Source organism: Oncorhynchus keta, chromosome 4 (assembly GCF_023373465.1).
Source record: "Oncorhynchus keta strain PuntledgeMale-10-30-2019 chromosome 4, Oket_V2, whole genome shotgun sequence".
In the NCBI taxonomy this organism is placed as follows: domain Eukaryota; kingdom Metazoa; phylum Chordata; class Actinopteri; order Salmoniformes; family Salmonidae; genus Oncorhynchus; species Oncorhynchus keta.
This window is the reverse complement of record NC_068424.1, coordinates 449,572-463,622: the sequence shown is the minus strand read 5'-3', so window position 1 is coordinate 463,622 and position 14,051 is coordinate 449,572. Positions and strand designations below refer to the sequence as shown.

General features: G+C 43.6%; 1 protein-coding gene and 1 long non-coding RNA gene across 7 annotated transcripts in view; both read left to right on the top strand.

Moving 5' to 3' along the window:
* Window positions 1-14,051, top strand: part of LOC118378944 (tetratricopeptide repeat protein 21B) — a 72,345-nt gene that overhangs the window by 16,620 nt on the left and 41,674 nt on the right. For all 5 annotated transcript variants that reach the window (XR_008095082.1, XR_008095083.1, XM_052498530.1 and 2 more), the window contains exons 10-12: window positions 2,299-2,396; window positions 2,574-2,768; window positions 9,144-9,279. Coding sequence is in view for 3 of the 5 variants with exons in the window: in XM_052498530.1 (XP_052354490.1) it covers window positions 2,299-2,396; window positions 2,574-2,768; window positions 9,144-9,279 (429 nt within the window). In the remaining 2 variants the exon portion in view is untranslated. The remainder of the gene's footprint in view (window positions 1-2,298; window positions 2,397-2,573; window positions 2,769-9,143; window positions 9,280-14,051) is intronic.
* Window positions 2,841-3,930, top strand: LOC127916508 (uncharacterized). Of its 2 annotated transcripts, none has more exons than XR_008095086.1 (3): window positions 2,841-2,973; window positions 3,072-3,659; window positions 3,790-3,930. It is a non-coding gene; the product is annotated as an uncharacterized LOC127916508 (long non-coding RNA). The 2 variants fall into 2 exon arrangements; XR_008095087.1 differs by having other exon boundaries at window positions 2,841-3,022.

Here is a 14,051-nt window from a genome sequence, read left to right as displayed (position 1 = left end):
AAGGCTTTCGACTAGATGTTGGAACAAGAGGTCGGCCGATTATGATTTTTCAACGCCGATACCGATTAATCGGACGATTAAAAAAAAGTATTTGTAATAATGACAATTACAACAATACTGAATGAACACTTTTCTTTTACCTTCATATAATACATCAATAAAATCAATTTAGCCTCAAATAAATAATGAAACATGTTCGATTTGGTTTAAATAATGCAAAAACAAAGTGTTGGAGAAGAAAGTAAAAGTGCAATATGTGCCATGTAAAAAAACATTTCAGTTCCTTGCTCAGAACAAGAGAACATATGAAAGCTGGTGGTTCCTTTTAACACGAGTCTTCAATATTCCCAGGTAAAAAGTTTTAGGTTGTATTTATTATAGGAATTATAGGACTATTTCCCTCTATACCATTTGTATTTCATTAACCTTATGACTATTGGATGTTCTTATAGGCACTTTAGTATTGCCAGTGTAACAGTATAGCTTCCGTCCCTCTCCTCGCCACTACCTGGGCTCGAACCAGCAACACAACGACAACAGCCACCCTCGAAGCAGCGTTACCCATGCAGGGCAAGGGGAACAACCACTCCAAGGCTCAGAGCGAGTGACGTTTGAAACGCTATTATCGCGCACCCCGCTAACTAGCTAGCCATTTCACATCGGTTACACCAGCCTAATCTCGGGAGTTGATAGGCTTGAAGTCATTAACAGCTCAATGCTTGAATATTGCAAAGAGCTACTGGCAAACACACAAAAGTGCTGTTTGAATGAATGCTTACGAGCCTGCTGCTGCCTTCCATCGCTCAGTCAGACTGCTCTACCAAATATCAAATCATAGACTTAATTATAACATAATAACACACAGAAACTATAATTTCAAAAACAAAAAATGTATTCTTTCAGTGAAATACGGAACCGTTCCGTATTTTATCTAATGGGTGGCATCCCTAAGTCTAAATATTGCTGTTACATTGCACAACCTTCAATGTTATGTCATAATTATGTAAAATTCTGGCTAATTAATTACGGTCTTTGTTAGGAATAAATGGACTTCACACAGTTCGCAACGAGCCAGCCGGCCCAAACTGCTGCATGTACCCTGACTGCTTGCACGGAACGCAAGAGAAGTGACACAATTTCCCTAATTATAAGAAATTCATGTTAGCAGGCAATATTAACTAAATATGCAGGTTTAAAAAGATATACTTGTGTATTGATTTTAAAGAAAGGCATTGATGTTTGGTGCAACGACATTGCTAAATCATCACCCGTTTGTCGAAGTAGGCTGTGTTTCGATGAGAAATTAACAGGCACCGCATCGATTATATGCAACGCAGGACACCCTAGATAATAATATAGTAATATCAACCATGTGTAGATAACTAGTGATTATGTTACGATTGATTGTTTTTTGTAAGATAAGTTTAATGCTAGCTAGCAACTTACCTTGGCTTCTTGCTGCCCTCACGTAACAGGTGGTCAGCCTGCCATGCAGGCTCCTCATGGAGTGCAATGTAAGGCAGCTGGTTATTCCTCCTTCACCAAACTTTACAGTTGGCACTATGCATTGGGGCAGGTAGTGTTTTCCTGGCATCCACCAAACCCAGATTCGTCCGTCGGACTGCCAGATGGTAAAGCGTGATTTATCATTCCAGATAACGCATTTCCACTGCTCCAGAGTCCAATTGCGGCGAGCTTTACACCACTTAGGCTTGTTTTGCAGCTGCTCGGCCATGGAAACTCATTTCATGAAGCTCCCGACAAACAGTTATTGTGCTGACATTGTTTCCAGAGGCAGTTTGGAACTCGGTAATGAGTGTTGCAACTGACGACATGATTTTTACACACTGTTACACACATTTCAGCACTCGGCGGTCCCATTCTGTGAGCTTGTGTGGCCTACCACTTTGCCGATGAGCCGTTGTTGCTCCTATACATTTCCACTTCCCAACAACAGCACATACAGTTGACCGGGGCAGCTCTAGCAGGGCATACATTTGACTAACTGACTTGTTGGAAAGGTGGCATCCTATGACGGTGCCGGAATGTCACTGAGCTCTTCATTCCGGTCCATTCTACTGCCAATGTTTGTCTATGGAGATTGCATGGCTGTGTGCTCGATTTTATACACCTGTCAGCAACAAGTGTGGCTGAAATAGCGGAATCCACTAATTTGAAATGGTGTCCACAGACGTTTGTGTATATTTAGTGTATTTCCTATGCTTCTTAAGGCAATATCCTTGAACTTGCTGTATGTTGAGTGTTGTGGTGAGGCCACTAAGGTGTTTGTTTTTCTAGGACTGATCCGCTGCCAGCTGATGGACGGCCAGCTACAGGAAGCAGCCAATCAGCTGGAGTTCCTCAGAGAGATCCACCAGTCCATTGGCCAGTCAGCGGTATGACACGCAGCATTCTCCTGAGTGACCAATCACATTACACTGATCTATCACTGAGGTCACAAGGTCCAATAAATTGAACGAGGTTGGGGGGGGGTGTTGAGATTTTGTTTGATTAGGAACGTGGTAAGAAAAGTATAGTAAAGGGAACTGTATCTTCCCCTGTCTGTACTGTAGGAGCTGGTCCTTCTGCAGGCTCTCCTGGTCCACAAGAGAGGGGCGGGGCTAGCGGTGATGTCACCCTTACTGAAGGAGGCCACCGACCTTCACTTCCTGGACCTGCGAGGGCGACCAATGGGACCAGACTACTTCCACAGGCTCCACCCCGACTTTATTTTCCAAGTGGTCAACCTCTACCTTTCCTTCTTCCAGGTAAACCCTTAGACCCCTCAAATTCAACCCTGGACCTGGTAGCCAATTCCACTGCTTTTTAAATTCTTCCCCTCTAACCAGGGCCTGATTTAGACCTGGGACACCAGGTGGGTGATTCCCCTCTAACCAGGGCCTGATTTAGACCTGGGACACCAGGTGGGTGATTCCCCTCTAACCAGGGACTGATTTAGACCTGGGACACCAGGTGGGTGATTCCCCTCTAATCAGGGACTGATTTAGACCTGGGACACCAGGTGGGTGATTCCCCTCTAATCAGGGACTGATTTAGACCTGGGACACCAGGTGGGTGATTCCCCTCTAACCAGGGACTGATTTAGACCTGGGACACCAGGTGGGTGATTCCCCTCTAATCAGGGACTGATTTAGACCTGGGACACCAGGTGGGTGATTCCCCTCTAATCAGGGACTGATTTAGACCTGGGACACCAGGTGGGTGATTCCCCTCTAATCAGGGACTGATTTAGACCTGGGACACCAGGTGGGTGATTCCCCTCTAATCAGGGACTGATTTAGACCTGGGACACCAGGTGGGTGATTCCCCTCTAATCAGGGACTGATTTAGACCTGGGACACCAGGTGGGTGATTCCCCTCTAATCAGGGACTGGTTTAGACCTGGGACACCAGGTGGGTGATTCCCCTCTAATCAGGGACTGATTTAGACCTGGGACACCAGGTGGGTGATTCCCCTCTAATCAGGGACTGGTTTAGACCTGGGACACCAGGTGGGTGATTCCCCTCTAATCAGGGACTGATTTAGACCTGGGACACCAGGTGGGTGATTCCCCTCTAATCAGGGACTGATTTAGACCTGGGACACCAGGTGGGTGATTCCCCTCTAATCAGGGACTGATTTAGACCTGGGACACCAGGTGGGTGATTCCCCTCTAATCAGGGCCTGGATTTGCTAAATGACCTAAATGTAAATGGAATCAGGGGGTGATTTAGACCCCACCAGGTGGGTGATTCTAATCAGGGACTGATTTAGACCTGGGACACCAGGTGGGTGATTCCCCTCTAATCAGGGACTGATTTAGACCTGGGACACCAGGTGGGTGATTCCCCTCTAATCAGGGACTGATTTAGACCTGGGACACCAGGTGGGTGATTCCCCTCTAATCAGGGACTGATTTAGACCTGAGACACCAGGGGGTGATTCCCCTCTAATCAGGGACTGATTTAGACCTGGGACACCAGGTGGGTGATTCCCCTCTAATCAGGGACTGATTTAGATCTGGGACACCAGGTGGGTGAAAATAATTACCAGGTAGAACCGAAAATCAGCTGTAATTCGTAGGTAGACGAGCAGTTAAGAGCGTTGGGCCAGTTACCAGTCTGGGTAATGAAGGATCAGTTTAATACCCCTGGGCTAGACAACATGGGTAATGAAGGATCAGTTTAATACCCCTGGTCTAGACAACATGGGTAATGAAGGATCAGTTTAATACTCCTGGTCTAGACAACATGGGTAATGAAGGATCAGTTTAATACCCCTGGTCTAGACAACATGGGTAATGAAGGATCAGTTTAATACCCCTGGTCTAGACAACACGGGTAATGAAGGATCAGTTTAATACTCCTGGTCTAGACAACATGGGTAATGTTTAATACTCCTGGTCTAGGATCAGTTTAATACCCCCTGGTCTAGACAACATGGGTTATGAAGGATCAGTTTAATACCCTGGTCTAGACAACATGGGTAATGAAGGATCAGTTTAATACCCCTGGTCTAGACAACATGGGTAATGAAGGATCAGTTTAATACCCTGGTCTAGACAACATGGGTAATGAAGGATCAGTTTAATACCCTGGTCTAGACAACATACCCCTGGTCTAGACAACATGGGTAATGAAGGATCAGTTTAATACTCCTGGTCTAGACAACATGGGTAATGAAGGATCAGTTTAATACCCCTGGTCTAGACAACATGGGTAATGAAGGATCAGTTTAATACCCCTGGTCTAGACAACATGGGTAATGAAGGATCAGTTTAATACCCCTGGTCTAGACAACATGGGTAATGAAGGATCAGTTTAATACCCCTGGTCTAGACAACATGGGTAATGAAGGATCAGTTTAATACCCTGGTCTAGACAACATGGGTAATGAAGGATCAGTTTAATACTCCTGGTCTAGACAACATGGGTAATGAAGGATCAGTTTAATACCCCTGGTCTAGACAACATGGGTAATGAAGGATCAGTTTAATACCCCTGGTCTAGACAACACGGGTAATGAAGGATCAGTTTAATACTCCTGGTCTAGACAACATGGGTAATGAAGGATCAGTTTAATACCCTGGTCTAGACAACATGGGTAATGAAGGATCAGTTTAATACCCCTGGTCTAGACAGTTTAATGGGTCTAATGGGTAAGGGGTATCAGTTTAATACCCCTGGTCTAGACAACATGGGTAATGAAGGATCAGTTTAATACTCCTGGTCTAGACAACATGGGTAATGAAGGATCAGTTAAATACCCTGGTCTAGACAACATGGGTAATGAAGGATCAGTTTAATACTCCTGGTCTAGACAACATGGGTAATGAAGGATCAGTTTAATACTCCTGGTCTAGACAACATGGGTAATGAAGGATCAGTTTAATACCCCTGGTCTAGACAACATGGGTAATGAAGGATCAGTTTAATACCCCTGGTCTAGACAACATGGGTAATGGGATCAGTTTAATACCCTGGTCTAGACAACATGGGTAATGAAGGATCAGTTTAATACCCCTGGTCTAGACAACATGGGTAATGAAGGATCAGTTTAATACCCCTGGTCTAGACAACATGGGTAATGAAGGATCAGTTTAATACTCCTGGTCTAGACAACATAATACTTAAATACCTGGTCTAGACAACATGGGTAATGAAGGATCAGTTTAATACCCCTGGTCTAGACAACATGGGTAATGAAGGATCAGTTTAATACCCCTGGTCTAGACAACATGGGTAATGTTTAATAGGATCATGGGTAATTTTTAATACTCCTGGTCTAGACAACATGGGTAATGAAGGATGTTTAATACTCTGGATCAGTTTAATGAAGGATCAGTTTAATACCCCTGGTCTAGACAACATGGGTAATGAAGGATCAGTTTAATACCCCTGGTCTAGACAACATGGGTAATGAAGGATCAGTTTAAGGATCAGTTAAATACCCTGGTCTAGACAACACCAGGTGGGTAATGAAGGATCAGTTTAATACCCCTGGTCTAGACAACATGGGTAATGAAGGATCAGTTTAATACCCCTGGTCTAGACAACATGGGTAATGAAGGATCAGTTTAATACCCCTGGTCTAGACAAATGGGTAATGCATGGGTAGGATCAGTTTAATACCCTGGTCTAGACAACATGGGTAATGAAGGATCAGTTTAATACCCCTGGTCTAGACAACATGGGTAATGAAGGATCAGTTTAATACTTTAATACCTGGTCTAGACAACATGGGTAATGAAGGATCAGTTTAATACCCCTGGTCTAGACAACATGGGTAATGAAGGATCAGTTTAATACCCTGGTCCAACATGGGTGGTCTGGTCTAGACAACATGGGTAATGAAGGATCAGTTTAATACCCCTGGTCTAGACAACATGGGTAATGTAGGATCAGTTTAATACTCCTGGTCTAGACAACATGGGTAATGTAGGATCAGTTTAATACCCTAGACAACATGGGTAATGAAGGATCAGTTTAATACCCTGGTCTACAACATGGGTAATGTAGGATCAGTTAAATACCCTGGTCTAGACAACATGGGTAATGAAGGATCAGTTTAATACTCCTGGTCTAGACAACATGGGTAATGAAGGATCAGTTTAATACCTAGACAACATGGGTAATGAGGACAGTTTACACCCCTGGTCTAGACAACATGGGTAATGAAGGATCAGTTTAATACCCCTGGTCTAGACAACATGGGTAATGAAGGATCAGTTTAATACCCCTGGTCTAGACAACATGGGTAATGAAGGATCAGTTTAATACCCCTGGTCTAGACAACATGGGTAATGAAGGATCAGTTTAATACCCCTGGTGGTTTAGACAACATGGGTAATGTAGGATCAGTTTAATACTCCTGGTCTAGACAACATGGGTTATGAAGGATCAGTTTAATACCCCTGGTCTAGACAACATGGGTAATGAAGGATCAGTTTAATACTCCTGGTCTAGACAACATGGGTAATGAAGGATCAGTTTAATACCCCTGGTCTAGACAACATGGGTAATGAAGGATCAGTTTAATACTCCTGGTCTAGACAACATGGGTAATGAAGGATCAGTTTAATACCCCTGGTCTAGACAACATGGGTAATGAAGGATCAGTTAAATACCCCTGGTCTAGACAACATGGGTAATGAAGGATCAGTTTAATACCCCTGGTCTAGACAACATGGGTAATGAAGGATCAGTTTAATACCCCTGGTCTAGACAACATGGGTAATGTAGGATCAGTTTAATACTCCTGGTCTAGACAACATGGGTAATGAAGGATCAGTTTAATACTCCTGGTCTAGACAACATGGGTAATGAAGGATCAGTTTAATACCCCTGGTCTAGACAACATGGGTAATGAAGGATCAGTTTAATACCCCTGGTCTAGACAACATGGGTAATGTAGGATCAGTTTAATACTCCTGGTCTAGACAACATGGGTAATGTAGGATCAGTTTAATACTCCTGGTCTAGACAACATGGGTAATGTAGGATCAGCTTAATACCCCTGGTCTAGACAACATGGGTAATGAAGGATCAGTTTAATACTCCTGGTCTAGACATGTCCAGTCCCCTGTTAACTTCTTATGGGTAGGTGGGACGGTAGCGTCAGCCGCGGATTGTCAGATTTCAAAAAGGCTTTACGGCGAAAGCAAACCATGCAATTATCTAAGGACATCGCCCCGCATACAAACACATGAAAATCATATTTTAACCAGGCAGGTGCTCCACAAAAGTCAGAAATAACGATATAATTAATGCCTTACCTTTGAAGATCTTCTTCTGTTGGCACTCCAATATGTCCCAGAAACATCACAAATGGTCCTTTTGTTCGATAATGTCCTTCTTTATGTCCCAAAAATGTCAATTTATTCTATGCTTTTGATTTCAGAAATACACCAGTTCCAACTCGCCCAATATGCCTACAATGCCTATAAGTTACCTGTAAACTTGGTCCAAACATTTCAAACAACGTTCCTAATCCAACCGCAGGTACCCTAAAACGTAAATAATCGACACAATTTAAGACGGCGTAAACTGTTTGTAATACCGGGTAAAAACACTGTGAAGCGCACGCTCCAGTTCACGCGCACCAAAAGAGTAGAGCCCACCTGGAGTGACACTTAAAATGAATAGGACTACTTCTTCATTTCTCAAAAGATAAACATCGAACAATTTCTAAAGGCTGTTGACATCTAGTGGTAGCCATAGGAACTGCAACCAGCTTCCTCATAATAAGGGAGTCCCTTGGAAAATCCTATGACCTCAATTTTTACCCCCCTGGATGATTGGTCCTCGGGGTTTCACCTGCCATATCAGTTCTGTAATTCTCACATTCTCTGTTATTCTATCCAAATCTACCAATTATATGCATATCCTAGCTTCTGGGCTTGAGTAACAACCGGAGGTGAAAATACTGCCCCCTACCCAAGAGAGGTTAACAAAGACTACGAAATTAGGGCAGGAGTTTCTGTCCAAAGAGATACCCGGGATTGTAACATACTCTGCTTCACGGAAACATGGCTAGCTGGAGACATGAGATTCTCTGATCCACCTCTACGCAGACGACACCATTCTGTATACATCTGGCCCTTGTTTGGACACTGTGTTAACTAACCTCCAAATGATCTTCAATGCCATACAACACTCCTTCCTTGGCCTCCAAATGCTTTTAAATGCTAGTAAAACTAAGTGCATGCTCTTCAACCGATTGCTGCCCGCAGCCTCCCGCCTGACTAGCATCACTACTCTGGACAGTTCTGACTTAGAATATGTGGACAACTACAAATACCTAGATGTCTGGCTAGACTGTAAACTCTCCTTCCAGACTCACATTAAGCATCTCCAATCCAAAGGTAAATCTAGAATCGGCTTCCTATTTTGCAACGAAGCCTCCTTCACTCATGCTGCCAAACATACCCTCGTAAAACTGACTCTCCTATCGATCCTTGACTTTAATGATGTCATTTACAAAATAGCCTCCAAATTAAAAATGTATTCATAAAAAAGAACATCTGCTAACCATGTGTATGTGACCAATAAAATTTGATTTAATTTATAGCATTTCCATGCAGTAGGGAAAGTTCTTTAGCAGTATTTCTAACGACCCATGCCTCCACTCCCCTCCCTCCCAGGAGAAGCCCCTGACGGCAGGTCAGCCCGTCCCCTTTGGCCTGAGTCACTCTGGAATGGTCCTGCAGCCTGTGGTCAAGATGGCCCCCGGACTGCTGCCTGGAGCCTACCACATGGCCCATGTCAAGTTCCTTTCAGGTAGGAGCCTATCAGGGTGTCTGCATTCTCCGTCCTCTCTCCTCCATGACCCAGAAACCGATCAGTGGTCGAGGAGTGTGTCATTTTGTTAGTAGTCAAACGGAAGATGGGCCTCCTCTCCTCGATAGCCTCGTTTGGCGAGGAAGCACAAGTAAATTTTACCAGGAAGAATTTTGATATCTGTCACGCTCCCTTTGAATCAGCTGTTGGATAATTGGAGAAAAACAAGAATACATTCAAAAACAATATGCTACAAATCGTTTTACCTGTAAAATGTCTTAACAAACTTCATTTGTTTTTATTTTTATACATGTATTTTGGGATCCACCCCTGTAAATGTCATTTATTTTGGGATCCACCCCTGTAAACGTCATTTATTTTGGGATCCACCCCTGTAAATGTCATTTATTTTGGGATCCACCCCTGTAAACGTCATTTATTTTGGGATCCACCCCTGTAAACATCATTTATTTTGGGATCCACCCCTGTAAACGTCATTTATTTTGGGATCCACCCCTGTAAACGTCATTTATTTTGGGATCCACCCCTGTAAACGTCATTTATTTTGGGATCCACCCCTGTAAACATCATTTATTTTGGGATCCACCCCTGTAAACATCATTTATTTTGGGATCCACCCCTGTAAACATCATTTATTTTGGGATCCACCCCTGTAAACATCATTTATTTTGGGATCCACCCCTGTAAACATCATTTATTTTGGGATCCACCCCTGTAAACATCATTTATTTTGGGATCCACCCCTGTAAACGTCATTTATTATGGGATCCACCCCTGTAAACATCATTTATTTTGGGATCCACCCCTGTAAACGTCATTTATTATGGGATCCACCCCTGTAAACATCATTTATTTTGGGATCCACCCTGTAAACGTCATTTATTATAGGATCCACCCCTGTCATTTATTTTGGGATCGTAAACATTTATTTTGGGATCCACCCCTGTAAACATCATTTATTTTGGGATCCACCCCTGTAAACATCATTTATTTTGGGATCCACCCCTGTAAACATCATTTATTTTGGGATCCACCCCTGTAAACATCATTTATTTTGGGATCCACCCCTGTAAACGTCATTTATTATGGGATCCACCCCTGTAAACATCATTTATTTTGGGATCCACCCCTGTAAACGTAATTTATTTTGGGATCCACCCCTGTAAACGTCATTTATTTTGGGATCCACCCCTGTAAACGTCATTTATTATAGGATCCACCCCTGTAAACGTCATTTATTATGGGATCCACCCCTGTAAACATCATTTATTTTGGGATCCACCCCTGTAAACATCATTTATTTTGGGATCCACCCCTGTAAACATCATTTATTTTGGGATCCACCCCTGTAAACGTCATTTATTTTGGGATCCACCCCTGTAAACGTCATTTATTTTGGGATCCACCCCTGTAAACGTCATTTATTTTGGGATCCACCCCTGTAAACATCATTTATTTTGGGATCCACCCCTGTAAACGTCATTTATTTTGGGATCCACCCCTGTAAACATCATTTATTTTGGCAACCCCTGTAAATGTCATTTATTTTGGGATCCACCCCTGTAAACATCATTTATTTTGGGATCCACCCCTGTAAACATCATTTATTTTGGGATCCACCCCTGTAAACATCATTTATTTTGGGATCCACCCCTGTAAACATCATTTATTTTGGGATCCACCCCTGTAAACGTCATTTATTATGGGATCCACCCCTGTAAACATCATTTATTTTGGGATCCACCCCTGTAAACGTCATTTATTTTGGGATCCACCCCTGTAAACGTCATTTATTATGGGATCCACCCCTGTAAACGTCATTTATTTTGGGATCCACCCCTGTAAACGTCATTTATTATAGGATCCACCCCTGTAAACGTCATTTATTATGGGATCCACCCCTGTAAACATCATTTATTTTGGGATCCACCCCTGTAAACGTAATTTATTTTGGGATCCACCCCTGTAAACATCATTTATTATGGGATCCACCCCTGTAAACGTCATTTATTTTGGGATCCACCCCTGTAAACGTCATTTATTATGGGATACACCCCTGTAAACGTTTATTTTGGGATTTATTTTGGGATCCACCCCTGTAAATTTATTTTGGGATCGTCATTTATTTTGGGATCCACCCCTGTAAACGTCATTTATTATGGGATCCACCCCTGTAAACATCATTTATGTTGGCATCCACCCCTGTAAACGTCATTTATTTTGGGATCCACCCCTGTAAACGTCATTTATTATGGGATCCACCCCTGTAAACGTCATTTATTTTGGGATCCACCCCTGTAAACGTAATTTATTTTGGGATCCACCCCTGTAAACGTCATTTATTTTGGGATCCACCCCTGTAAACGTCATTTATTTTGGGATCCACCCCTGTAAACGTCATTTATTTTGGGATCCACCCCTGTAAACGTCATTTATTTTGGGATCCACCCCTGTAAACGTCATTTATTTTGGGATCCACCCCTGTAAACGTCATTTATTTTGGGATCCACCCCTGTAAACGTCATTTATTATGGGATCCACCCCTGTAAACATAATTTATTATGGGATCCACCCCTGGAAACGTCTTTAGCCTAATGGTTGGTGTGTGGATAAGGAGGGTCTTATTTTATACAAGTGCATTTTTATCCACGTTCCCTCTCCTCGCTGCCTCTCCTCAATTACCTTCAACCTTTTTCAAAAGTAGGCGAAAGAGGATGGAGGAGAGAGGATGCAGGAGATGAGCAAATCTCATTGAGAAAAGGCCCTGTAGTGTGTCTGAATGGTAGTCATGGTAACTGCATACCTGTAGTGTGTCTGAAAGGTAGTCATGGTAACTGCATACCTGTAGTGTGTCTGAAAGGTAGTCTTGGTAACTGCATACCTGTAGTGTGTCTGAAAGGTAGTCATGGTAACTGCATACCTGTAGTGTGTCTGAAAGGTAGTCATGGTAACTGCATACCTGTAGTGTGTCTGAAAGGTAGTCATGGTAACTGCATACCTGTAGTGTGTCTGAAAGGTAGTCATGGTAACTGCATACCTGTAGTGTGTCTGAAAGGTAGTCTTGGTAACTGCATACCTGTAGTGTGTCTGAAAGGTAGTCATGGTAACTGCATACCTGTAGTGTGTCTGAAAGGTAGTCATGGTAACTGCATACCTGTAGTGTGTCTGAAAGGTAGTCATGGTAACTGCATACCTGTAGTGTGTCTGAAAGGTAGTCATGGTAACTGCATACCTGTAGTGTGTTTGAAAGGTAGTCATGGTAACTGCATACCTGTAGTGTGTTTGAAAGGTAGTCATGGTAACTGCATACCTGTAGTGTGTCTGAAAGGTAGTCTTGGTAACTGCATACCTGTAGTGTGTTTGAAAGGTAGTCATGGTAACTGCATACCTGTAGTGTGTTTGAAAGGTAGTCATGGTAACTGCATACCTGTAGTGTGTTTGAAAGGTAGTCATGGTAACTGCATACCTGTAGTGTCTTTGAAAGTGGGCGTTGCGAAACAGGAGGATCAAAACCTAACAGGTTGGTTGCCAATCTAGACCGTTTTGCATGGCTGCTTCCTTGTAGCATTTTAGCAAGGCAGGTTAGGAGAATTAACATGGCAGGTTAGGATAATTAACATGGCAGGTTAGGAGAATTAACATGGCAGGTTAGGAGAATTAACATGGCAGGTTAGGAGAATTAACATGGCAGGTTAGGATAATTAACATGGTAGGTTAGGATAATTAATACAGCAGGTTAGGATAATTAACATGGCAGGTTAGGATAATTAACATGGCAGGTTAGGATAATTAACATGGCAGGTTAGGAGAATTAACATGGCAGGTTAGGAGAATTAACATGGCAGGTTAGGAGAATTAACATGGCAGGTTAGGAGAATTAACATGGCAGGTTAGGAGAATTAACATGGCAGGTTAGGAGAATTAACATGGCAGGTTAGGATAATTAACATGGCAGGTTAGGATAATTAACATGGTAGGTTAGGATAATTAACATGGTAGGTTAGGATAATTAACATGGCAGGTTAGGAGAATTAACATGGCAGGTTAGGAGAATTAACGTGGCAGGTTAGGAGAATTAACGTGGCAGGCTAGGAGAACTGACGTGGCAGGCTAGGAGAACTGACGTGGCAGGCTAGGAGAACTGACGTGGCAGGCTAGGAGAACTGACGTGGCAGGCTAGGACAACTGACGTGGCAGGCTAGGAGAACTGACGTGGCAGGCTAGGAGAACTGACGTGGCAGGCTAGGAGAACTGACGTGGCAGGCTAGGAGAACTGACGTGGCAGGCTAGGACAACTGACGTGGCAGGCTAGGAGAACTGACGTGGCAGGCTAGGAGAACTGACGTGGCAGGCTAGGAGAACTGACGTGGCAGGCTAGGACAACTGACGTGGCAGGCTAGGAGAACTGACGTGGCAGGCTAGGAGAACTGACGTGGCAGGCTAGGAGAACTGACGTGGCAGGCTAGGACAACTGACGTGGCAGGCTAGGAGAACTGACGTGGCAGGCTAGGAGAACTGACGTGGCAGGCTAGGAGAACTGACGTGGCAGGCTAGGAGAACTGACGTGGCAGGCTAGGAGAACTGACGTGGCAGGCTAGGAGAACTGACGTGGCAGGCTAGGACAACTGACGTGGCAGGCTAGGAGAACTGACGTGGCAGGCTAGGAGAACTGACGTGGCAGGTTAGGAGAACTGACGTGCCAGGTTAGGAGAACTGACGTGGCAGGTTAGGAGAACTGACGTGGCAGGCTA